The sequence below is a fragment of the Psammomys obesus genome, unplaced genomic scaffold (assembly GCF_907164565.1).
Source record: "Psammomys obesus unplaced genomic scaffold, mPsaObe1.curated_primary_1811, whole genome shotgun sequence".
Classification (NCBI taxonomy): domain Eukaryota; kingdom Metazoa; phylum Chordata; class Mammalia; order Rodentia; family Muridae; genus Psammomys; species Psammomys obesus.
In genome coordinates, this window is record NW_026585689.1 from 18,426,663 (window position 1) to 18,453,844 (window position 27,182).

A 27,182-nucleotide genomic window follows, 5' to 3' on the forward strand; every position below is an offset into this window, starting at 1 on the left:
ACTTTGATATGTTAGTTTTTAAGACAAATGAAGGATCAATTTTAGATACTAATAGATATCTAAATGTAACAGTTTACAATTCAGGGAATGATGTAAACATTTTTATTTAGTCATTTTAACAAAGGGAAGTACCTCACCACGTGCCCTATTAGGCAAAACAGCTTTCAGAAAACAAAGTCCAGAAGATCCCTTCATCTGAGACCCCAGTTGTCTTAGTCAGGGCTACGACTGCTGTGATGAAACACCTTGACCAAAGCCCCTTGAGAAAGAATTCATTGGGCTGTCACTTCCACATCACTGACAGACGTTAGGACAGCATCTCAAACAGGACAGGAAGCTGAAGGCAGGAGCTAATGCAGGAGCTAATGCAGAGGCCATTGTGGGGCATTGTTTACTGTTCTTATAGAACCTAAGAACACCAGCCCAGCGTCCACAATGGTTTGGGACCTTCCAAATCAATCACTAATTATGAAAATGCTCTTCAGGCTGGCTTACAGCATGATCTTATCAGACGTTTTCTCAGTCAGGATTCCCTCCTCTCTCAAGATGCTAGCTTGTATCAAGTTGACATAAAACTAGCCAGCACAACAATCATTCCATATTCTATGTTAAGTGTTGTCCTTGCCAGATTTTTCAAGTATTAGCTCGGTAGAATACAGCAAAATAGCTTGCCTCAGCTGTTCTCTAACATACATCACCCTGAGTTCTGGTCCAAAAAAAAAAAAAAAAAAATGTATTTTTTTATTCCAAGCTTCTTGAACAGATTTCAATTCTTCTAATTTCTTTCTCTGAACATTTTTATTACATGTTAGATTTCCTCAGTTGTAAAAATATCCCACCAACCCCAAATATAAACTTTTGAGTAATAAGGAGGCCAAAGTTTTTGCATACCTACATATTAAATCAAACATAACCAGCCAGAAAGTGAGGGGCGGGGCAAACATGACACCTCCCTGCAGAGTACTTTGCTCATTTATCATTTCAGTGCAAAGAGGATCTACTTTTGTGTCCAGATGCAGATTAACCTGAAAAAGTAGCCAATCCTCACAATCTATTGCTTCAAAATCTTCAAGTTAACCTAAAACTCTATACAAAGGAAGCTGTACCTTCCTTGGGCTTTTTATAAATACCCAAGTTCAATACTAAAGATAACCAAAAAAAAAAAAAAATTCTGTAGTACTGATACAAATTAACACAAGGATAGTTTGTAATCTTATTCATTTCTCAGGATATTTATATTGATACTTAAAACCAAAGAAAAGTATAGCTGGGCATGGTGTTGCACGCCTCTAATACCAGCACTCATAAGGCAGAGGCAGACGGATCTCCAATAGTTCCAGGCCAGCCTGGCATATAGTCATTTCCAAGATAGCCAGGGCTACACAAAGAAAACCTGTCTCAAACAACAACAGCAACACACACACACACACACACACACACTGACACACAAAGGGAAGCATGTATAAAATCCAATTGAGTTTTTCAACACGTGAGTAGAGTGTGGGAAAGGATGTGATCTGACTGCCTTAAAACATGATAGTTGTTCCTTCCTACCTATCTACACTATACCGATAATATATCAGGAAAATGTGCTTCGTTCTGGTTAAACTGCCAATTGCTCTCCTTAGGAACTGTGGGCTGAATCTAAACTGTCTACTATTCTTACATACTCAAGAAGAAATTTCCTTCCTTATTATGTGAGAACATACTGATTTGTCCTCTTCATAGAGGCATGTCACAAAAATAAAAGGGGGGTTTAGGGAGGTGGTGAATGTTTACCTCTCACTTCCAATAAGCATAATCAGTCTCCCTAGATTATCAGAGTTAAGTGCAATAACTTACAATGAATAATAAATACACCATCACATTTTCCAGAATTTTTTCCAAAGGGTAATTTAAAAATTGAAATTCCTACCAGGTGAGCAAATAGTTATCAGATGATAAGAAATTTAAATGTTAAGGCAACTATACAACCTGTCAAGTCAATTGTGGTTCTTAAATCTAGTAGTATAGAGATGAAAGAATTTATGTTAGGCTATATGTATGCAAATTTGCACACCAATATTATAAGTTCTAAATGAGTTTTGTTTTTATTTTGAGGAGATTCAAGCTCTGTCAAGATCAATCAACAGAAAGAACAGTAATTTTTTAGGAACGGTGCATACCTTTAAAATTTCAAAGCGTATCTTTCACCTTTAGGGTATTACAGTAAATGTTCTGTAAACTGTTGGCTGGAGCCTAAGCAGTAAGAAGGTCTATGTTGAGAACACCATTTATTGCCCAAAATAGTTTAGAAAAGTAGATTTTGAGATATTTGCTTAGACTAGAAAAAAAGAAAAAAAAAAAAAAAACTTGAAAAAGAAGTTTCAAAAAGGCAGTAAGTTTTTCTTCCCAGGCTAAATTACTGGACTTTTGGAAAGTGATTTGTACTCAATGTAATTAAGACTTCTGAATTTATACTAAACACCATAAAATCCTGGTTTGTTTTGTTTTATAATGACAACACTTTGATGCATTTGACAACAACAAGATGCATTTATAAGATATCCAAAAAGCCACAATTTCATTAATCTTTGCCACTTGGAAGTGCAATGGTTGGTAGGCTATTCACTAAATCAAATGAAAATATTACCTAAGGTTTCTAAGGCACACAATACCTACAACTAAAGTGGGATTTATTTGGTGGACCACAAGAAGGTTTCAGAACATTTGTTGTAACTCAGGCAGAAACAGGCAAGTATTCACATTAGTCTGTAGTCTAAAAAGGTATTTCAGCTAAAATATGTCAATCCTCACATCTGCAATCACCTAGAGATGATAAGCGTTGTTTTGAGGCTGACGGACAGTGCTCAGTGCTTTATAGAGGGTTAGGCAGATTCACTTCCTTTTTTTTCAACAATGCCTATCCCCACTACATAAAGCCTGGTCTCCAGTCCCACTGTCCAATGCCTGCTTTCCATTAGGTCTGACTTCAGGGTTATTACACAAAGTGATTACATTATAAAAGGCCTCCAGATCACTCTGTTCAAATGTAACAGCTGGTTTCAGTGAAGATCCAGGAGCAAGAGAACTTCCTCCAACAATTCTCAGGTTGATAAATTTGATTTTCCAAGTATTTTCCAAAAGAGTACTACGGATAAGTCCAAAAGTTTGTTCAAATATGCCTAAACAAGTATTTCCTCGGTGGACAGTCCCTGCAACTCCAACCATAACTAATCCATGAGGAGAAGAAGCACATTTCAGTCCTTCAGAATCGAGGTTGGGACTGAGAAAAAGAAATTCCTCTTTCACTAATGAAAGTAAGCGAAGGCTCACAATTTCTGCTCCATAGTAGTCTATAACATTTTGTTCTGAGGTGCTGTAATAAAACCTAAGCTTAACATCGCTCCAGAAGTGCTGCGGGCCCCATTGATCTTGAGGTGGTCCCCGAAAAGGATTCTGAGAATTAAGAAGTTCAAAGAACCAGTGACAGAATTCTTTTCCTAAGCGGTGAAAATCGACCTTTTCAGCTTTTCTGTCTTCTTTTTCCTGCTGGTTAAAGAAAATAGAAAGTAAAGTGAAGGTTTACATCTCACATCCAAGTTTCTATGTAACTGTTTCTTAGCTACGTGCTAATAACCTTGTTAGAATGAAGGGAACTAAATCACAGTATGTACAGGAAAACTTCCTTCAAAAAGGAAGTAGCACTTCATTTAAAATGAAATTACTCTTATGCTTTCTAAACATACAGTACTTCTCATTTGTGGAAAGAGGAATACATTCCCCCAACTCCCAAGTCAATAGATTATATACACACTAGTAAGTCTGAGAAGTATTCTTTCATGGTTGCTTTCCTGGTCTTAATGTACGTAGAGGAGAAGAAACCCTTTACATTTAAATTTTAGCTAAGTAAGATTTAACAAGGCCCCTGCTAAGGATAAGACTGGAAAACACAAGTACTATGAACCATGTGCCTTAGATCCAGGTGTTTGGCAGTTTCACTAGAACCCAATCTAGTGTACCTGTTGGAAGAGCTGGATGTCCTGTGTCTTTGTAACTGGCTCCAATGCGTCCTTCAGTTTCAGTGGCTGATTTTCCCAGTAGCTTTTTGCATAATGAATAAGATTGTGTTTTTCAGCAGTTGGAGGTACGATCACCCCTTGTGCTGCCAAATACTTGAATATTACTTCTCGGTGGACTTTTCTGCGTTTCAGAAGTTCTTCTACATTTTGGCTATACACTAATATTGCATGAATAGCATCTAGAAAAAAAGTAACAATTAACAGACAATCACAAAGAATTAGAAAATTTGTCCAATGTCAGCAAAAATTCTATTGAAAAGTATTTAAGCTCTTGTCCTGATACTTGCTTTTGTCTAAGATAGTTATGCTATGAAAAGCAAAAAGTGGCTTATCCATTTGTCTTCTTTTTAAATCCTTTATAATTTGGGTTTTTTGTTGTTGTTGTTGTTTTTCAAGACAGCATTTCTCTGTGTATCAAAGGCTGTCCTGGAACTGGTTCTGTAGACCAGGCTGTCCTCGAACTCAAGAGACCCTCATGCCTCTGCCTACATGTGTTGGGATTAAAGGCCACCACTGGCTGGCTAAATCCTTTATACTTTAAAATCCCTTTACTTTGCCAGGTAGCACTGTGTAGAAAGACACAGGCTAGCCTGGTGTACAAATTGAGTCTAGTACAGCCAAAGCTACACAGTGAAAAAAATTAAGTGATTCAGAAAAAAAATTTATTTCTATGCTCCAAATACTAAAACACACAAACCTTGAGAAACTGGTTAAAAGTACAGCACTTGAGATGTCAAGGAATGTTGTCAAACTCCAGATTTCTACCGATAATCAAAGCTATAAGTGGCAGAATCAAGTTGTTTTTAAATTTAAAAGTTGTGCTGCCAGGTGTGCTGGCACACGCCTTTAATCCTAGCACTCAGGGAGGCAGAGGCAGGAGGATCCGCTGGGATTTCAAGGCCTGCCTGGTGTCCAAGACAGCCAGGGCTACACACAGAAACCCTGTCTCGAAAAACAGACAAACAAACAACAACAACAAAACACAACAAAAAGAACAAAACAAACAAAAAAACAATAACAATAAAAGGTTGTGCTGAAAACAGGGACCACATAACTTTAATATACATATATGATAGGTGCAAAATGGCATTTCGTTTATAAAAGCACTCATTTCAAATACCTTCCACAGATCTTATTCCACAGACACACAGGCCCCCGTTTCAAACCTCTCTAAGGCTGCTCTCCTTTTTAGTAGCTACCATTTCCGGGTAGCTACTACATTAGACTAGTAATTTTTTGTTGGGGGGGGGGGTGTTTTGTCATTTTTATCCCTTCACAACAAACAGTTTCACTAACGTATTTAGTAACGGTTAGTAAGGATAGTTTTAAATGATTTCTAATTCAACGTACGTATATCCTTTGTCTTAAATACAATTTTTTTTAAACTTAAAAAACCTGTGGTCGTGCCACTTCTCAACTTTATACGTAGGACGAGACTGAGCATTCCTTGACCTATATGGATTCAAGGCCACCAGCGTTTGTTTCTTGCCATAGGAATTTACGTAAGAGACCCACAAAAATATGTTTCTGTTCTCCCTTCGGGCAGAAACAAAACCGCCGCCGCAGCAGCAGCAGCTGACTCCTCAGAAAATAGAAACTGAAAACCGAAACACACACTGTTGAGGCTTTCTGGAAATTCTCAAGAATGGCTGATCTCCTACTCTGGTCATCAAAGTTGTGCCCGGCCGGTACCGCGGTGCGACCCAGCAGGCCCCGGGGCCCGCTGCCCAGCAGCGCCGCCGGAGCGGCCTCGCGCGGGTCCAGCTGCCGCCGGAGCTGAACCGCCTCTCCCCGCGCAGCCGGCGCCTACCTTGGCGGTCCTTGGGCTGCACCAGGCGGTTGGTGACGGTGTCGCAGAGGGCCATGATCTCGTCATTGTCCAGCAGGCCGAGCAGGTTACGGCAGCCCTCAGTCTCTAAGTGGCTGAGCCCCGACATCTCGCCCCCGGGGAACGGGGGCAGAGGACGGCGCTAACGCTGCCTTCGCGGCCCCCGGGCGGCCGGCGCCTTGGCAACAGGAACCGAACCGGAAGTGCCCGTCGCTAGTGCCGGAAGAGTGTAGGGTATTCCAGCCCCCGGACGGGACGGAAGTGCTGGCTCAGAGAGGCAGCGAGGAAACGCTGTGACTCCGGACTTGTGGTTCCGGCTTGTAATGGATTAGGGTTTCACAGATACAGCTGAAAAGAAGCTCAGCAGCACGGCGTCCTCCGCTAGCGCAGCGCCTGCGTGGGCGGGCTCGTGACGGTGGAGGCGGGGTGGACAGCGCAAGCGAGCTCGGTGGTACCGCGGGGCCGGCCAGGTGGAGGTGCGCCTGCCCTCCGGTGGCCCGGGAGCGTTTGAATAGCTGTCTCCCTTTAGCCTCTGCTGAGTTAGGTGAGCCGGCACCTAGATATCCTTCAGCTACACAAATTGAAATACACTTTAAGGCACTATACTGAGAAAATGTTTAAAAAGAACCAGAACGTGCGTATCCGTGATTCCACGTTTGCCCGCCTTCTAGATAACTTTATAATTGAGTCCATCAATGAGGGAGTGGAACCCCATCTGTAGCTGGTTGGTCACAAGTACAACTCAACCCGCAGAGTTGCACCTGCAGGGGCGGGGTGCCACACAGTTTTGGGACCGCGCCTCCAACTGCTGCAATTGAAGCCCTTAGATTTGGATGGTTGGTATTGGGGAAATAAGCATACACAAACACACACACTCTCACACACACACCTTGGGTAGAAAGTGATTTGCGCTCTGAGTATAAAAAACTGGATTTCGGTTAGAGGTTTTTCTAAACACAAAATTATTGAGATTTGGGGTAGGATAATTTATTATTGTAGAAGTTAAGTTCTGCATTGCAGGATGCTTAACACCATCCCTACATTTCCACAAAGAGTAAGTAGTGTGTCCATTCTCTCACTTGATACAAATGAAAGTACCTTCTCCCTGACAAGGAAAGTCATCCCCAGGTGAGCTACTGACTCAAACCCCGTCCAAGGGGTTTTCTGAGATGATGAAAATATTTTTGTATTGCCCAACACTAACCACTGTCCACATCTGGCTTTTGAGATCTTGCAATACAGTAGTAAAACTGAAGAGCTTAATTTCAAATTTTACTTGAATTTGAATAAAGTTTTAATATCCGCATGTGGCTAGTCGCTACTGAACTGGATGATGCAGATCTAGAGATTTGTAGACCATTCTGTAAACCAATATCTTAAAATATATTTATATTTTATTTACTATATATACAATGTTCTGTCTACGTGTACAACTGCACGCCAGAAGAGGGCACCAGATCTCATTATCGATGGTTGTGAGCCACTATGTGGTTCCTGGGAATTGAACTCAGGACCTCTGGAAGAGCAGCCAGTGCTCTTAACCTCTGAGCATTCTCTCCAGCCCTAGACCAGTATCTTTTTGACCTCTTACAGCAATTCTTTTTATTTTCTAAATCCATTCCCGCAGATAAATCACAAGGGTTCTTTATGATCGATACCTTGCACTTGTATTGCAGGTCTCTGCTTCTAAGCCTCTGTTCTTGCTGTTTTTCTTGAGACAGTCTTCTCTTCAGACATCTCAAATGCTCATTTTTTTTTCCTCTGTATATTCAGATCCCTGTTTCAAAATATCACTAGGGAGGCCTTACTGCAAAGTCACCCCAACACCCTGCTTATGTTTCCTATCCATTTCATTTGTCTCCCAAGTGTTTATATAATTTAGCATACTATATTGTTTATTGCACTCACCCCACTCCCATCCCATTACAAGGTGAATTTTGTGAGGCAAGCAATTTTTGTTTGATTTCCTTTACAAAGCCTGGCACATAATAGATATGTTTTTTTTTTTAATAAACAATAAGTTGTGCAGTCACTGGAGATGAAGTGATCAGAGTTGTTCCAAACAGGAACACAAGAACAGACTGACAGAAACAAAGAGGAAAGAGAGTCCAGTTGGGAGGCTACTATAATAGACTGTGTGACAGAAAATGATAACTTGAGATAGAGTGGAAGCTGTTATAGTCTTGGATGACTTCAGGCTTTGGTTTGGACTACCAGAGTTACCATTCCCTGAGAAAAGGAACACTGAGTAAAATAGGTTTTAATGAGCAATATAAGACTAGCACAGACTTTCTGGAACAAGTGATGATACCTAAGACTAAATCAAAGAAAGAAAGTCAAGGCAGAAAGAGAGTGTTGAGTTAATAGTGACAGGGCAGCAATATGAAGGCAGGAAGAATTTTCAATATGACTGTAAGGCCAGAGACTAGCTAGTAATCATAACAGATTTGGCAAAAGCATAGCATGCAGGTCTCAGCCTGAGGACCTTCATGTACTTAATTCTTATACCCTTACAAGTATAGTTGTTTTGTGTTACAGAAATATAAACTCAGTTTGGTATTTTTAATAAAATAATTTATTAAGCCATGCCTTTCATCCCAGATCTTGGGAAACAGAGGCAAGAGAATCTTTGAGGTTGAGGCCAGCCTGGCCTACAAAGTGAGTTCCAAGGTAGTAAGGGATGCACAGAGAAATCCTTTCTGGAAAAAAAACAAAATTAATAGATAGGTAGATAGATAGATAGATAGATAGATAGATAGATAGATAGATAGATGATAGATCATTTATAACATAAATAATTTATAAGTTCTTTGAACATTTTGTATGTTTTGATCGCATTCACTCCCTTGTTGATATAAACCTGCTTTTGGTTTGGTCCCAGGTGTGGGATGTGGGACTGTTTCACATGGTCCACAGCAGCAGACTATTTACCACATGCAGGCTCTGAGAGGAGCTCTTTGCCAGATGCAGGTAGTTTAAATCTGAGGACTCTGGAGAGAAAAAAATGCCAGAGCCCAGAGAGTGAAAGGATCTGAGAAAGAACAATGCTGCTCCTGTTTTCCCCTTTTTGCTCCTGGTTGCTGTTGAGAGAGAAAAAGTTGGTGATCTCCTCAAACAAGGATTGGACTGACTCCAAGGAACCCAAGGACCCTAACCAGCAGAAAAAAAGCTGAGAAAACTGCTGCCTCTCTCCCACTAACCCGTTCTCTCTCCTACCTGGTGTTGGGTGTTGGAAGGGATCGGGGTGGAGTAGGGAGAAAAAGATGAAAGAAATATAGATGAGTTTTTTAAAACTACGCCAACTCTCCCTTCCCCATACTTTTCCAAGGACCAGCCCCACTTCCCTACCCACCCAACCTCGTGTCCTTTTTACTTTTTTAAAGCTGTCAGGTTTAAAAAGTATTTCGTGCTGCCAAGTATTCTTGGATGTATGGCCTTCAACTGGAGTGTGATCAACCTATCAGAGTCTAGCTTAGCCCTCGGAGAAAACGTAACTTTTCCTCTCTAACAACTGTTGTGCCTAAGCCAGAGCAGCAGGTCTGGGTGCCAACTTCCCTGTCTCTGTTATGATTTGACTGGCTTGGGCATACACAAGTCTTGTGCTTGCTGTCACACCACTGTGATTTCATGTATTTGCTGCTGCCCTGCTGTGTCCAGAACAGTTTTCTTGTCATCATCTATTGCTTCTGGCCCTTATACTATATTCATTCTTTATTCTCTTCTGAAGTGAACCCTGAGTTTTAGGAGACTCTCTCTTTCGTGTGTGTGTGTGTGTGTGTGTGTGTGTGTGTGTGTGTTTTAGTGCTGAGAATTCTGCAGTTTCTTATTCTCTACACCTTAGCTAGTTTGGGTTTTCTGTGTTAATAACCATCGACCACGGATAGAATCTTCTCTGATGAGGCTTGGAAGATTAATCCGTGGATATAATAATGTCATTATGTCCATTTAAAAGTATATTCTTAATTATTTAGTTTCCTCAATAAAGCTGCCATTCTAGAATTTGAGTAGTCTTACTTGCTTATGTACCATTTTGACTGTTTCTAATAACTCTGAATACTTTTTGTAAGAGGTAAAAGACATTCATATTGTGAGGAGACACCAGAGCATACTCGGTATTTTGGTTTTTTTGAAAAGTAAATAAAAATTTCTTAGGGGCGAATCTACTCAGGAGTCATTAAGTGACTACCAATGGGAGTGTTTCTGAGAAGGCTCTGAATTTGGAAGGGGGGATTATCATATAGGGCAGTATGATACATTGTTATTATCCAGTTTCAAACCTTAGCTTGTATAAGAATTACCCAAGATTTGTGATAGACGGTACTAGCTCACAGCTAAGCACTATAGAAACCAGGAATGTTAACCACCCAGTCTTATCTCTTCAATGGAAGGGATCTGTACCTGTTTTCCACCCAGAAGAACTTGGTGACCTTTGCTATCTGAAGAGTTAGGTCTCACTCAAATCTCCCAGAATGTTTATACCACACTCTAGACCTTTATCGTTAGCTTTGTTTTTTAGACAACATCCTTAGTAGGGATATTGCATGAACTTTATAGCCTGGCTATCTCTACACTCTCTATTAGAGACCACTGTATCCTAGGCCATTAAGCTATAGAACCCATCTTTATGGTAGAGGCCAGATGTACTTTGCAAAAAGTTTCAATTAAGTCATGCCTTGAGTTTTATTGTGCAGAGAGGATTGAGATAATTGTTACCAGGAAACTTTTTTCCAGAATTATACTGTACTTAAATGTATGTCTAAGATAAACTGCCTGGTGTCAGATTCCAGAAGTTTGAACCAGCCTGGCTAAATTCTGTCAAACCTAGTTTCCTTCTTGCTTCTTATGGTTCTTTCTCTGCCAGCAGTAGAGCTGGAAGGAACCCCTGTAATAGAAATAAAATTCTTGATGTAAAGTGAATAAATTATAAAAAAATAAATTTAAATAAAATTCTTTAGCCTAATGTTTACCATGCTTCCACGTGATGTTGATTGTATTGCTATAGTGATCACACCTTTGAGAATCATTATTAGAAAATGAATTGGTAACTAAGTATGCCAGACAGACTTCATCCTGTCCCTGAAATCACTGATTCTCAGGTAAGGTTGTCTCCGGACATGTCTCCATTCATGTTTTAGGGAAAATTGCAAGGCAGAATGGAACATTTTGATTATTCAGAATTGGCCAACCCTTAGGCATATGGCAATCAGTGTTCACATTAATCCTGGAGGTTTTATGACAATTAGAGGTGACACATAGGGAGCACATGGTAATATAGTAAATCAGAAGCCATTTTTTTTTCCTTCAGTGTGTAACACTTGTCAATGAGATGAACATCTTGATATATAAGATGTGAATTTGTGTCCTTGTCAACCATTTGTTCTTCAACTTAGTCTGGCTTTTATACTGGTTAGATTTAGCATATTGGTTTGTGAATGTACACAAGTTCATGTGCTGAAAGCTTAGCCCATACTAAGGTACAAAGAACATTAAGAAATTATTTGTCATCCTTGACAGAACATTGGCTATTATGAGCTTGTTACAGAAGAGCATGGCTCCTCCTCACTCCTGCTTCTTGGCACACACCTTTTCTGCAGACTGCCTCTCTGTTTTTCTAACCATGCTGTGATACAGCCGGGATTGGCAGTATACTTTTTCGGCTTTCTATGCTGAACTGTGAGCTGAATAAACCACATTTATATATTATCTAGTGTCAGGTATAGTAGTTACACCAAGCAGACAAAAGAACTATGACAGCAACTTCATTTGTTTATCTTGTAAGTGAACCTGGTATTATGTCCCAAAATTTTTCCAATTTCAGAAGAGAAAAAATAGAAAGTTACCAAATAACCTAATAGACGCATTGTTCTAAAAATGGATCATGTTTAGTCCAAGATCATATGTCCCTCAGTCTGAAAAGTTTACATCTCATTGCTAGAATATTTTAATATTTTTGTGTCATACTGTTGTTTGTAATATATGCAAATCACTTTAACTCATCTATTCATTCACTTGCAGTGCTACTTCATTGTGTTAAATTTCTTTCTTACATTTGTTCCAAGTTTTAAGTTATAGCTAACAGTGCAGGGTTTTATTATTTTTTTTTTTTCCCTGATACTGAACCAAAGAGGAGCCCTCATGCCCAAGATCACTTTTGGATTCAAATAGTAAGTTCAGTGAAAAAAAAAAATTAATATTGGCATTAAAACCAGAGCCTCGAGCATGGTAAACATGCTTTTACTGCTGAACCACACCCCTAATATTTTTAAAATAATAGGATGAAAATCCTGAGCAGGGCAGAGAATAAGATGTGTCCCAGGCAGAACACTGATACCACAGTGACTCATTAAGTTCCAGGAAGCGCTTCATCATTAAAGGCACAAATGTTGACATATGCATTGTCTGGCATCTGCTGAGCTCTGCTACTTCCTTTTGCCCCAAGTCTGCAAAGCCTTCAGTCTTTTATCTGAAATGACTTCAGCAATCATTTTACCTGTATGCATCCCTGCATGTGTGTCCATTTGAGCAAGGTGCCTAGCCAAGAAGAGGGTGTTAAATCCACTGGAACTAGAGTTAAACAGTTGTGAGCTGCCATGTGGGTACTGGGAACTGAACCTAAGTCCTTCAGAAGAGCATCCAGAACTCTACAAACCTATGAGGCACCTTTTCATCTCCCTCTATTAACTCTTACCATTATATACGGACTTAACAACAAAAAGTCTACTTGTTACAGAATCATTTCCTACCATGTTTCAAAAAGCTTCCCATCCTTTTTCCCCCACTCTTTTATGAGGCATAAAAATGTCATTTAATTAAATACACTGAATTCTTGAAATCAGTATACTACATAAAATTGAACACTTGTATTATCAACAAGGACGTTTTATTGAACAAATCTATGTACAATACAAAAAAGTTCTTGAAATGACACTATTGTTGATTTATTGCAGTTTAATGGCTCAGTTTTAATTTGTACTTTTATAAAATGCAAAGTAAAATAATTTAATGTTCAACAAGGAAGCACAAATTTCCCTTCTTGCTGAATCTGTAATAGCTTTCACATAACAATTCCAAAATGCATATGCAGCATTTGCTCATTCTGAAAAGGTGTTTGACAGTACCAAATAAATTAAAAAATAAACACTATCATCCCTCTTAGGCTTTTCATTCATACAACAATATTAAACCAAACATGAAAGTACAGCTAGACGTTCAGTGTGATTTGAAAACAATCATAGATCAATGATATAAATTATGTTTTTGTTATATGTGGGTGCTTTTTAAAAAAAGAATATGGCTAGAGCCCAAAGTACCAGTGTCCTTGTCCACGGAGAATCCCTCCTGTGCCTCTTCTGTGTCTGAGCAGCAAGAATTCAGTCTACACTTTCTTGACCTCACTGACACATATCTTTTTTTTAAAACAAAGATTTGAAACTTGGTCCATATATCCTCAAAACAAAAGTAGAGAAGAAAGGAGAAGGAAAAGAGTGTAAGTAAATGATAGCTTCTTTTTCTTCTAAATCCCAAATCAGAACTGCTGAAGTTTGCACAAAAGCAGAATGTTGTGGTGGAAAATCATAATAAAATGCATAAATTCCTTCAACAGGTAAAACTGAGAAGTATATAAACAGGTTAGAAAAATGTTGTCAAACAGAATTTTACATGACATTTTGGTTTGATTATATATGAACCATTTTATAAGAAAAATTTCTCCTAGCAACAAAAATCAAAAAGAAAACCTTCAAATTAAGCTTAAAGACAAAATAGCAGGTGGAATTTGTTTACACATCTTTGCACAAACTTCAAAATTCATGAAAATGTATCACCTTGTGGATTTACTTCTATATCAGTAGTGACAACATGTAAAAAGTAAAGTTAAAAACTGGTAAAATGTTAGTATTAACTGGAATGTGTACAAAGCAGAAATTATGTTCCCCCCAAAAATTCATGGTGCAAATGAACCAGTTTCCAAACAAAATTTTTATTACAGGATGTACTTTCAATATGAACTAAAATAAAAGTCAACTATTACATTTTTATTGTCAAGAGATAGGGAAACCATCTTGTGTTGAACTTATAGGATTTAAAAATTATGAGTTGTACTTATTTGTTATCTGCATATAAATTCCAGAGCCTAATGTAGGCTACATAACAAAACTAAAACAAACTTAAATTTGATTGGAATAGGCTAGTGACCATCATTGCATAGTTGCAAATGCCCATGGTAAGTAAATAATAAAATTCAGAACTTAAAAAAAAAAAATCCTCTGAAATGGCATTCTTGGAAAACATAATTTTTAAAAGTCTCGATGCCACCCTGAAAGTACGTTCCATTTTTCTAACCTTGTTCAAGAAGCCATGTTTCTAAATTTTGTAATGTGAGGAATGAGATTGTCTGCTTTACACAAAGCCACACGGTGGAATAACTCAATTGACAGTGATGTACTGCATTTGTATTCTCTTTTATCTTACTTTAGACTAATATATTAGGTAAAGAAGTTCTTCAAGCATCTTCCTTTTAATAATACACAGTTGGGAAATATCTAGAGGATTTTTTTTAAATCTGTAAAATATTTGTTTTAATAACTTAATAAGTTAGTCTTCTTTAGGAAAATTAGTGGTCACCAAGAATAATGCATTAATGTTTCTCTTACTGTATTCCTGTTGTGCAGATTTTGGTGTAAATACTTCCCCTTCAATATAAGAATTACTATGCAGGTCAAATTCATCACTAGTGAAAAAAGTACAATAGTATGGCTTACTTTGGAATTAATTCTCCTAACTGAATAAAATGAACTCTTGATCTGATTTTTAACTGACATACTTTTAAGCCAATTATTTTCATAGGACCATACTTAGATAACTCACACTAATGTCTAAAGGACTTTACTATGAATCATCAAGCAATGTCCTAATATTATGTACAGATAGAAATAGTCCAGTGTGCTTTTACCATTATTCACATTTTTCAGTTCAGTGTTATCCTTCAACTATCTACCATGCAGTGTGATCTTAGATTCTTCTCACAGCCCCCTAAAGTAACTGATGTTACTTTTCTACTTAACACTGCTGCCTTTTAAATAACTACTTGACATTACAAAAGTGGGATTGTTGAAGGTTCTTATCAAGAGCTTCAGCCAAGCACTGTTTTTGTTTTATTTTTATTTTTCAAAGGTGGCATGCCATTCACTGAACTTGAACTGTCTACTTAATCATGTGGAAACAAGTTACAATCTTTAGTAGATAGCATGATGATAAATTAAGCTTTATTTCTATGTATCAGCTTCTAAAGTATATCACAAACTAAAGAGCAATGAAAAGTCTTTAAAATATGTTTGACCAGAAGGGAAGACGTAATGAATATGCATGACAAGAAAACAAATTCCATTTTCAGAATGTTTTACATTGTTTATTGTAAACCAGCTCCCCCCTCCACTTTATCTTATAATGAATCAAGTTCTTCCTTTCTTCAGTAAGGCCATAGCTGGTTTTTACTTCTGACTAGTTACCCAAATGTATTTTCACATAAAGCAAAACTGAACATGCTGCTATTAATCACCATAAACGTTGAAAAAGTGTGGTTTCCTGGATAACTGGTACTTTGGGAGTTTTATAACCCTTTTGGAGTCTAAGCCGGCACATCTCCTCTGCAAGTTCATTCCAGAAAATAATGTGCTTTGTCTTTTCTTTAGTAATCCGAGACCACTCTAAAATTAAGGCCATCAGGGAAATAGCAAACTGATGATGCATTTTCTTGTAGTGCTTTTTTTTGTTTGTTTTTTGTTTTTGTTTTGTTTTTGTTTTTACACTACTGCATGATCAACAGATCTTTCTGAGACATTATCAGGCACCTGTAAAATAAAATATGTTTTAATTCGAATTTCATAGATTATAGTAGAAAAGCAAGCCTTATATTTCTGGTGTGTGTGGGCGCGTGCTTATGTGTGCATATACTTTGTGCTGTACATGTATGTGTATGCATGTTTGTGTGTGGGCATGTGTCTAGATGCATGTGGAAATTAGAAATTGATGTTATCTTCATTTTGTTGTTGGTTGTTTTTTTTTTTGTTGTTGTTGTTGTTGTTTGTTTTTCAAGACAGGGTTTCTCTGTGTAGCCCTGGCTGTCCTGGACTCATTTTGTAGACCAGGCTTGCCTCAAACTCACAGAGATCTACCTGCCTCTGTCTCCTGAGTATTGGGATTAAAGGCATACACCACATGCCTGGTCCGGTTATCTTTCTTGATGAACCTCATCAAAGAAAGCTCTCGTTGGAACCCAAAGCTCAGAGATTCTGCTACTCTAGCTAGCCAGACTGCTTGAGGATCTTATCTGAGCTTCCAGCATGCTCAGATTGCAGGCAATGCACTATGCTGGCACAGCATTTACATGGGTGCTGGGTATCTGAAGTCTAGTCCTTACCAGTGCACAAAAAGTATTTTCTCTGCTGAGCCACTACCCCAGGCTCTTTACTTTTATTTTTAACAGCAACTTAAGTTTCACTTGTTTCATATTCTACCATGCTGATGAAAGTTACTGTTTCTACAACTTCTATTATGTGAAACTAAGAATGAAGAAAAGTCACCATTAGTAGAGAAAGTATAATATAGCAGGAAAAGTAGGAGGAAAGAATAAAAACTCTTGAATCCCAGCTTCCACAAGTTCATAAGTCTACGCAAACTATGTGTGAATTTATTGCTTACTCTAAAAACAAGGACTTTAATTTCACCTCATAATGGTTGTGGATTTAAAGGAAATGTGTGCAATAGTGCTTTATCATCTGGGCTACATAGATACTAATGGTTTTATTTGCACAAATATACACATGGCTACATTGATGGTATCTTTCTATTTCTACAAATAGAGCTACTGAAAACACAGAAGACTTACTTTCATCATCTGAATCAAATCCAAAGAGTGTCTGACATTTCTTTTGTGCAAGGTGAGCCTCAAGTGCTTCTGCATTACAGTAGGTGGTCAGGCATTTGCCACATCGTAATCTTTTCACTGGTTTTTTACACGTGTTATCTTGGTCAGAACACGCATCTACTCGATCAGTCAGAAATTTTCTGCGTTTTGGCATACTAAGGTATCGTTCATCAAGGTAACTGGGAGGCAACGGTCTGACATATGGCTTTGTTACAATTAAGCCATATGACGTATGGTCACTTGTAAGATTTGGTTTGGATGGTGCCTGAGATACTGACAGGGCACTGTGTTCTTGTGATACAACACTGGGTAAAATAGAACCATTTTCTGTCCTGTTTCTGTTTAAATCTATTTTCAGGGTAGAATCTGATGCAACTAATGGTGTTTGCTCTATTTCACTATGTCCATTGACTAAATCACTGGTACTATGACTATTTTCAGGATTTGGCTCTATGGCAGGCATCTTTTGGTCTATCAAGCTTATATTTGAAACAGTACCATCAGAATGTTCATTTCCATTCTGAACTAAACTGTCTGTTTTCTTTTCCATAGTGTCTATACATGTCTTTGGTTCTGTAGAATCTTTCCTTGATTTGTTAGAAGAAATTGGCTGATAAACTGTTAAGTTCTCATTACTAGATGAGCCTATTTCCTGATGATTAGGAACTGCTTCAATTGGTTGAGCAGATGACTCTGGTGTTTTGCTTAAGTAATGCTGGGCTTCATGTTCATATAACAGAGGAAGATCTTCAAAAAGCTCATGGCATTCTGGAAAACTACATTGAGCTTGAAATATCCTGTGACTTTTTGTATGCTGGGCAAGCTGGAATGGCAGCTTAAACGACTCATTGCAATTAAAATGCAAACAAAAGTACACATTTGGATAGCTGTGTCTATTAAGGTGATCTATAAAATGTTGAGAATCCTCAAACTGCCTTTGGCAAAATTTGCATTTTCCTTTGCTCCACTTCATTACAGTTTGCCGCACATTTAAATCAGTTGGATGCATAGTCCTTGCATGCATATTTAGAAATCCAATTCTTTTAAATATCCTTACACAGCCAAGAGCAGGGCACTTGAAGTTGCCTTCCTGGTCTGTAGCATATACATCTTTTGGATGGCACATAGTCCCATTGATTTTATGAAGTACTGATGTTTCTTGATTCAGGTCATAATCATCTTCATAATCATCTTCATTCTCTTCTTCCTCATAGTCATCATCACACTGAGGTAAAGACTCTGAGATATTATTGAAAGAAGTGTCTGGTCTGCCATTTTCAATAGTATTCTCTGATATACCAACGGGAATTTTAATGAATTCAGCCCTGTGTTCACGGATGACCTCTTTGTTTCCATCACTGGAAGCAGTCAATGTCTCTATTTCTAAGCCCTTAGAATTTGAATTCCCATTTTCAAAGGAATTGGAAGATTTGGAACCATTTATTTCTTCCAAGGTGGTAACTTCTGGATTATCCTGTTGTGCTATAGCAATCTGCTGTCTCTGGATCTTCTTAACATGATTTTTTAAATGTTTCTGCATAAGTCCTCTGTTCCTAAATTTCCTACCACATATCACACATGAAAAACTGCCTTTTTTCTGATGAGCCTGGGCATGCCTTACAATGTGGCCACCAAGAAATTCCTTGTTACATAACATGCACCGATGCCTTGGGACACTATGATCGGCTTTGGAGGTGTTAAGAGCAGTGAGGCTTCTCTTTGCATTAACAGGACCTTTAGGCTGCACTCCAGACACATCATCAGGGTCAGTCTCTCCAGTGCTCTGATCTGTGAGTGTGTCAAGCCCTTCACCCACACTCTGCTGTTCCACTGTCTTTTTTAGACTACTTGCAGAATTTTCCAGTGTATTTTCATTTAGAAGTTTCACTGCTGATTTATCACGCAGTAATGCCACACAGTTTTTCTTAATCATTACAAAGTTCCAAAACTCAGGATCAAAAAACAATCCCTTTTTCAAAATTGGAAGTAATTCAAAACGAACACGATTTTGAACAGTACTTGTGCCTTCACTATACTCTTCATCTGGACGTCTGTAAAGCTCTTCAACTGTGTGGTAGGCCTCTAAGGAACGCTCAAGAAAAAATACTGAAAGAGCACAAACCCTGACAATCTCTAGATCATTTGGCAAAAAGTGTGCAATTGCTTTATAAATTAGACATTTTGTTTCAGGATCATCATGAAGATCAAGCTGGAGAGCACAACCACATATCTCAACACAAATTTGTAAGCCTTCTTCTTCAACCTAGAAAAACAAAACAAAATTCCTACTAAATATAACTTAAGAAATCATTATACTATCTGCTGTAGCATTTTGAATACAACTCCAAACTTTCTGAAATAGTATTCTAAGTGTGGAAAGAATTTACAAAGCAAGTCACTTCAATAATTGTGTTTGTTCTACTCTTATATAACATATACCTTTTGTTAAATGAGAATAACCTGATAAGGGTATATATTTAATTTCCAAGTATGACAAGACCCAATAACTACAGCATAAAGTATTTGCAAACTTTGTTAAGAATTTCTTTCAAGTCTAGGCTTCCTGGAGAGATAATTCCTATTTTCTCACAGAAGAGCTAACACATATCATTTCAAATAGATGCCAAGAAGTAAATTATGTCTTAAAATATGTGAAAATTTTGTCATACTTATAATAATGATAATGGCATACTTATAGTGATATTATTGTTCTTATTATTATACATACCAGGCAATTACTTTACAGTTATTCAAATATGAAATATTTGGGCATCATCAAATCTAATAAAGTATAAGAATAATAAGCCTACTGGAAATTGTATGAAAAAAATTAGTCCACCTTTACTTCTATTAATGATAATTATATTAGCATTTAATGCAGAATTTTTTAATGATTCACAGAAAGAAACCAAAAATTGGAATAATCAATACTTATTTGAACAGGTTGGAATAATCAATATATTTGAACAGAGCAAGAAATCATAATGGAATGTGCATATATACTACCTATATACGTTATGGATTATAGGAAAGAGTAAACATTGGCAAGCCTCACGTCCTCTTAGTCTCTTATAGTACGGTAACCCCACTTAACTACATATAATTTTACTATCAACTAAGACTTTCTGAGACAGTCAGTGGGTATGATCAGATCATTTGTAGATTAATATCCAAAAACAAGATTTACAGTGGTATAAATGATAAAGTTGCATAGTCATAAGAACTGTTTCATGTGGAAGGAATTCTTCCCAAATTAAGTGACAATAGACTGGCTTTCCCTCTATTTCATGGTGATAAAATTTTCATTGTAAATGTTGGAAGCTGAAGAGAAAAGAGTATGACAGAGAATGCAGCTTTAAAATCTAAAAACTGAGAGGATAAATATATTTACCTCATCTTTAATGATTTTCATGAAAGGAAATATGACTCTCACATTAGTTGCTGTTCTTAAAAGTTGGTAACACTGATCTACAAACACTTGTTTTGAAGGATTAGATTTAAGCTGTAGTTTACTCCATATGAAAATCAACTCCCTGTAAATGAGAAAAAAACATGTATCAAAAACTAGTTTATTCAAGTACAAATATTAGTTTCTTTTCCGCAACCCTATACTGTCCTAGCTAGGATATACATAAAGTAGTTATAAATGTTCATGCTATCTGTGCTACCTTTGAGATTAATAGAAGTTAAAAGAGAAAAATTAAAATGACATTATTTTGTATTGATAGTAATGACATCCAGTAATATGCTGGCTTCTCTAAGAATCTACAGTGCTAAATCGAGGTAGCTCCAAATACTGATGCTATAATCTTAAAACACTCACTTTGACCTTTAGCATATTACTGTCAGAATACCATCCAAGAATAGAGTCATGTGAGAACTCTGAATGCTGTGAGAAACTCCAAAAATCAAGTCTTGTGACATTAGTTTCTTCAAAAACACAGACTTGTTCTTGTAATGTTGTGGTACCACCAACAGTTATAGTGGATCAGGGTGAGTTTATGTACAATTATTTATTACAAATGGCTATTGTTATTTGGTTATATGTCTCTATGGAAAAAAAAGTTTTTGCCACATCTGCCCTTGTGGCTTGCCTTTGTGATTCTACACTTCACTTATGTGATTCCTCTTAACCCTCAAAGTATAAATTGTTTGGTGCTCTAAATAAAGATGGCTATTTGTTGCATGAGATTTGAGTCCACCTTATTTTTTGGCTTCATTTTCCCAGATCCCACTGACAACTAGTGCAGTGAACATAGTATTTCCAAATTTAAAACCTATATTTTAGAATATTTTCATTTTGTAAACATACTAAAAGTAATTTTAAAATGTAAGCATATTATAGTGCTGATTTTTTAAAACTGTATCATTTACATTATCTTTAGATTATTTGCTTTTCTGTTAACATACAATACTTTCGAACAGACAAACTATAGAGTACTTGAAGTATTTCACAGATAATTCTTTTCTAATACATGGCTAAGGGTGATCAAAGATAAATAGTGGGTTTTGAAGTAAAATGAAAGCATAAGATGTAACTCATATATACAGATACAGTACTTTAGGAACTTAGCATCTACAAAATCTGCCCTAGAAGTTATACAAAGCATTATAATTTGGAACTACTAAAATAGTTGGTGGCGAGTTTTTCTTTTTTCAAAATAGATTTACTGTGCATGTCTTTTGAGCCCAGCATATGCAAGTAGACTTAGGCTCACAGGACACTGGGCTTTCTTCATAAGAGGGTGTTACCCTTTAATATCACATAAATGTAACTGCACTAAAGAGAAATGTAGCAAATATGGTATCAAAAAGTACTTTGGACCAAGATAGAATAACAAGATTATTCAGTTAAAAAAATTCAAGACTCCACCATTATGAGATTTTAAAAAATGACTATCAGACTCCAGTGAGTGGCACTGTATTTGACACTCACAATAATTTGGTTTTAAATCTCCTGAAGCACTTATTTCTGAGATCCTGGTCAGGCTTGTTTATATATTTTATAAATCATACTTCCCTGCTACTAATGCATGAAAATCTCCTCAGTAACACAATATAGTAAGACAATGAATGATGGAGACAGTGACTGATATATTTATTCACTACCTTTAAACATATCCGTAGTGAACTGCCAGGTATGTACTTAAGTTTAATAAGTTACTACCTTCCTACATAGAATCTATATAACCTTTAAGATACCAAGAAATACAAGTTTACATTCCCACCAGCAATGAAGGAGGGCTCCCCTTTCTCCACATCACTTCCAGCATGTATTGTCACATAAGTTTTTGATTAGCCATTCTGATAGATATAAGGTGAAATCTCAAGGTCATTTTGATTTGCATTTCCCTGATGAGTAAGGACGTTGAACATTTCTTTTAAGTGTTTCTCTGCCATTCGATATTCCTCTATAGAGAATTCTCTGTTTAGCTCTGTACCCCATTTTTTTTGGATTGCTTAATTTATTGCCTTTTAACTTCTTGAGTTCTTTATATATTCTGGATCTTAGCAATCTGTCAGATATAGGGTTGGTGAAGGTCTTTTCCCAGTCTGTAGGACAGTGTCCTTTGCTTTACAGAAGCTTTTCAGTTCCATGAGGTCCCATTTACTGACTGTTGATCTTAGAGCCTGTGCTGTTGGGTGTTCTGTTCAGGAACTTGTATACTGTAGCAATGAGTTCAATGCTCTCCCCCACTTTTTCTTCTTAACAGATTTAGTGTGTCTGGTTTTATGTTGAGTTCTTTCATATACTTTGACTGTAGTTTTGTGCAGGGTGATAAATATGGGTCTACTTACATTTTTCTACACGTAGACATCCAATTAGACCAGCACCATGTGTTGAAGATGCTGTTTATTTTTCTACTGTATGGTTTGGCTTCTTTGTCAAAAATCAAGTATTCTTAGATGTGTGGGTTTATTTCTGGGTCTTCTATTCAGTTCCATTGATCCACCATTCTGTTTTTATGCCAGTGCCATACAGTTTTTATTACTATGCTTTGTAGTACAGCTTGAGATCAGGGATGGAGATACATCCAGATGATCTGTTGTTGTATAGGATTGTTTTGGCAATTCTGGATTTTTTGTTTTTCATATGAAACTGAGAATGGTTCTTTCAAGGTCTGTAAAGAATTGTGTTGGTATTTTGATGGGAATTGCATTGAGGAATGTAAACTTGTACAACCAATCAATCTGACACTTTCTCAGACAATTAGGAATAGTGCTTTCTCAAGATCCAGCTACACCACTCCTATCCAAAATACACTCAAGCATTTGCTGAACCATGTTTATGGCAACTTTATCTGTAATAGCCAGAACCTAGAAAACAACCCAGATGTCCCTCAACTGAGGAAGGGATACAAAAATTGTGGTACATTTACACAATGGAATACTACTCAGCAATTAAAAACAAGGAAATCATGAAATTTGCAGGTGGGAACTAGAAAAGATCATCCTGAGTAAGACATCCATGAAGCAGAAAGACACACATAGTATATACTCACTTATAAGTGGATATTAGATATATAATACAGGATAAACATACTAAAATCTGTACACCTAAAGACGCTAAGCAAGAAGGATGACTCTGGGTAAGATGATCAATTCTCACTCAGAAAAGCAAACAGGATGGACATTGGAAGAGGGTGGAAACAAGATAAGAGCCTACCACAGAGCGCCTCTGAAAGATATAGCCAGCAGTGTATTAAAGCAGATGCTGAGGCCCATAACCAAACATTGGGCACAGTGCAGGAAATCTTAAGAAGGAAAAGACAGAAAGACCTGGAAAGGACAGGAGCTCCATAAGGAGAGCAACAGAACCAAGAAATCTGGGCCCAAGGGTCTTTTCTGAGACTGATATTCTAACCAAAGACCATGCATGGAGATAACCTAGAACCCCTGCACAGATGTATCCCATGGCAGCTCATTCTCCAAGTGGGTTCCTAGTAAGGGGAACAGGGCTCTTTCAGCCATGGCTAGCTCTTTGATCACCTCCTCCTGAGGAGGGAGCAACCTTACCAGGCCACAGAAGAAGACAATGCTGCCAGTCCTGATGATACCTGATAGGCTAGGGTCAGATGAAGGGGAGGAGGACCTCCCATATCAGTGGTCTTGGAGAGAGGCTTGGGAGGAGACGAAGGAGAAAGGGTGGACAGGGAGGGAATGAGGGAAGGGGCTATAGCTGCGATACAAAGTGAATAAACTGTAATTAATATAAAAAAAATGAAAAAAAAAAGATACCAAGAAATAACATTTATTCAGCAAAATTTTGTTACCTGATAATCTGGGGTATTTTATTTTTTTTGGTCTGTTACTGTTGTTTCACCAATGCCAGGCAACAATTCTGTAAGTAAAGTATTGCCCCATCCAGATAATATGGTAGCTATAATATTCCTAAATGCTGAAGCCTCTTGAGGAATTTATAAAGAAAAAGTGTACACATGAAGTGAGATGAAAGATGATGGTGAACATTTTAAATACGGAGTGTTTTTATAAAAGGGAGATAAAGAAAGCGAATAGACCAATTATATTGAAGAACATATGGCCTGACTTTGCAATAGATTTTAAAACAAAATGATAGCTAAAAATCGTAAGGTAGATAATCTATTTAATATTTTACAAATGAACATATATGTTTCCCAACTTGTTCCAAAATAATATGATATTTTAAAATGGACATTTTTTTGCACTCAAAGTTTTGTTTTGTTTAATGTTAGCTCATAAAAGATTTCCCTTTTGTCTTTGTTAAATTGGGGATGGGGTGAGACTTGTTAAACAAAATACATCCCTGTCCTAAAATAAGTTTTTAGCATAACTTTAAAAAAATAAACAAAAGTAATTGAAGGGTCTGAAGAGATGGTTCGTTGGGTAAGAGCTTGAACTGCTCTTATAGAAAACCCTAGTTCAGTTTCTAGCATTGGACAGCTCACAAACAGTCAACTCCAGCTCCAAAGGATCTGATGCCCTCTTCTGGCCCCTAAAGGCATTTGCATTCACAGGCATATGCACACAAATAAAAAATAAAAAATAAACCTTTTTTTAAGTAATCGAACACTTTCACACAACTATAAAGAAAATATAAAGTCCAAACTCTATTAACCAATCTTCTGTTCACCATTTTTTATTTCAACTTACGCATCAGAAACACTTACCATATGTAGTACATATCCCCATTCTGAAGCTGTGGAATAAGAAAGGATTCACAGAGTTGTAAGGCTAGCAAAGTCTTGCCCTCTTTTTCAGTGTTACAGATGATATCAATTCCACTCTTACAGTCAGTTTTCAACAAATGCTATTAAGAGGAAAGGAAGAGTCAGTTCTAATCATTAAAAATGTATAAACATCTAATTGTAGTTACTGTTTAAAACACTTGCAAGTACCAGTAGATTTCTACTGTGTTTTACAATTATACAGTGTTCTGAAATACTTTTATAATTTAGAGTATAGCACCCGTATTTCACAAGTACTTGCAAGGTCACTAGGTATATGGGTAAGTAAGAGTCAGGTTAGGAAAGAATTCCTTCATTTACTATGAAAAGCAAAAGAAACATAAGTAACTTCTTTGCACTTTAAGAAACAAAAATCATATTGTTTATAAGTTTTTATTTAATTTCTGTATCATACCAAAAATATAGTAATTATATATTGTTAATTCAATTATTTGTTAACATCAGATTCTGACTAATTCACATGAACTTAAGGAACAGTCACAAGAGAACACATTTAAATAGTGTGATCTCTAAATCTTTGTTATTACTGCAAAAGAAATTCAGTAACAGTGCAGTTTTCCTTTATTTGATTTTGGTGTTATCTGATTTCGGTTTTAGTAAGGTTAAAATGGTTATAGGAAAAAGTAGTCTCAAATAATACCTCCCGGAACAGCTGATCTTCTACAGGTGACATAAACAGGCAGGTGAAGAGTGCTTGATGGAAGTACAAGTCTTTACTCATATCAGGGTGATTTATACAAGATTTTATAAGAGCCATTGCTTCAGGTATGCGTTCACAGGCAATTAGGTATCTGGCACGTAGTTCAAAGAACAGTGGGTTTTCGGAACTTAAATATTTGTTCACTATATTAAAAAAGAAAACGTTATTATTCTCAAAAGTATCCAAACTTTCTTGTTTGAAACTTTACAACTAAAACATCTAATCTAATTAGATTATTTAAATAACATGTTCAATAAAACTTTTATTTTTAAAAAGAACAGTCATGTAACATGGCTGATAAATGAAAAATAAAACTTCCAAACAGTGCTAATGAAATTCTAGCTGATTTCTTCTTAGTCTAAAAAAGGGTAAAAATTAGAATTAAACTTGTATTAGAGGAAAAAAATCAAATGTCCATTTAGTTCATCAATACATTACAATGTTTCAAGTAACAAGTCTAAAATGTTTCTCTAGTCTAAAATTACACACTTTGCTTCTAGTTGTCCAATATTTTCATTATTACAAAAGACCATATGCTAAATTAGTATATTAAAACCACATTAAATCAGATTAACTGTAAAGAATGTTAGCTAAGTTAATGAAAAAGCTGAATCATGAATAAATATTTGATAAAATTAATGCAAAGTTGTACCAAAGAGGCCTATTAATGTGTTCATGTATCACCAAGGATAATTACTAATTTATGCTTACTTTCATTTTCATAATATACAAACACACTTAACTGTGTAAGTTTATTTGAGCCTAACAACAACCTTATGATAAGTACTATGCTATTCGTTTTAGAGATTAAATTACTTGCCTAATGACAAATTATAAGTTATAGAGAACAAAGTGGAACCTGTAGTTTATGAATTTTAAATCCAAACAATTTTCAAGTATTTACATTCCATCAGAAGCTACGGAAGTGCTGATGAACTATATTTTATTTTGACTTAAACATTTTTTCTTATACTTCTGTTTAAAATGTATGGTAAGTAAACACTGGCTTGGAGTTCATGCACAAATAAAATCCAGTCTGAACTTTATCATAATGACTACTATGTAGAGAAGAGTCATCTATATTAATGAGGCTCTAGAGAACCTTTGTCTAAAGTGAGGAATGTTAGTGCAGTTATAAAAGGAATATTCATTATTTTAATGTGATTCCCAGCCTGAAGAGGCCATCAGCCTTCACCTCAACTAACAATATATCTCTTCTTCCTCCTACTCAAAGAAGCCTGAACAGCCCCTTAGAAGCCTAATGAACTTTCTTCTCTCCTGCCCTCTTAAAAAATAAATAAATAAATAAATAAATAAATAAATAAATAAATAAATAAATAAATAAATGAAATTATTGGTATGTGTGTGTGTCTTTGTATGTCACGTGCGTTCCCTCATGTGGCACTTAGATTAACAAGCATGTGCAGTAAGTACCTTTACC

At 36.7% G+C, this 27,182-nt stretch overlaps 2 protein-coding genes across 3 annotated transcripts in view; both read right to left on the reverse strand.

The window, feature by feature from the left end:
* Positions 1 to 2,474: 2,474 nt before the first annotated feature.
* On the reverse strand, positions 2,475 to 6,089 carry CUNH3orf38 (chromosome unknown C3orf38 homolog). 2 transcript variants are annotated; one of them, XM_055595056.1, is made up of 3 exons: positions 5,872 to 6,089; positions 4,002 to 4,240; positions 2,475 to 3,531 (listed from the first exon to the last, which is right to left on the reverse strand). In XM_055595056.1, exons 1-3 carry the CDS (start codon positions 5,996 to 5,998, stop codon positions 2,893 to 2,895), a joined length of 1,005 nt encoding a protein of 334 aa, XP_055451031.1. In that variant the 5' UTR covers positions 5,999 to 6,089; the 3' UTR covers positions 2,475 to 2,892. The 2 variants fall into 2 exon arrangements, with proteins under 2 accessions (XP_055451031.1, XP_055451038.1); XM_055595063.1 differs by having other exon boundaries at positions 2,475 to 3,528; positions 5,872 to 6,083.
* Positions 6,090 to 12,780: 6,691 nt separating this feature from the next.
* The window catches only part of Znf654 (zinc finger protein 654), a 63,688-nt gene continuing 49,286 nt past the window's right edge, over positions 12,781 to 27,182 (reverse strand). The window contains exons 5-9 of the mRNA XM_055594505.1: positions 25,682 to 25,884; positions 24,964 to 25,103; positions 20,205 to 20,346; positions 16,775 to 19,076; positions 12,781 to 15,737 (exon numbers count right to left, since the gene is read on the reverse strand). Coding sequence (XP_055450480.1) covers positions 15,730 to 15,737; positions 16,775 to 19,076; positions 20,205 to 20,346; positions 24,964 to 25,103; positions 25,682 to 25,884 — 2,795 coding nt within the window. The 3' untranslated portion in view covers positions 12,781 to 15,729. The remainder of the gene's footprint in view (positions 15,738 to 16,774; positions 19,077 to 20,204; positions 20,347 to 24,963; positions 25,104 to 25,681; positions 25,885 to 27,182) is intronic.

Coding starts and splice junctions, on each gene's coding strand:
- CUNH3orf38 (XM_055595056.1), bottom strand. CDS start 5,998: ATGTCGGGGCTCAGCCACTTAGAGACTGAGGGCTGCCGTAACCTGCTC. Junction 4,241..5,871: donor GCAGCCCAAGGACCGCCAAG/GTAGGCGCCGGC, acceptor CTTTTTTTCTAG/ATGCTATTCATGCAATATTA. Junction 3,532..4,001: donor ACATCCAGCTCTTCCAACAG/GTACACTAGATT, acceptor TTCTTTAACCAG/CAGGAAAAAGAAGACAGAAA.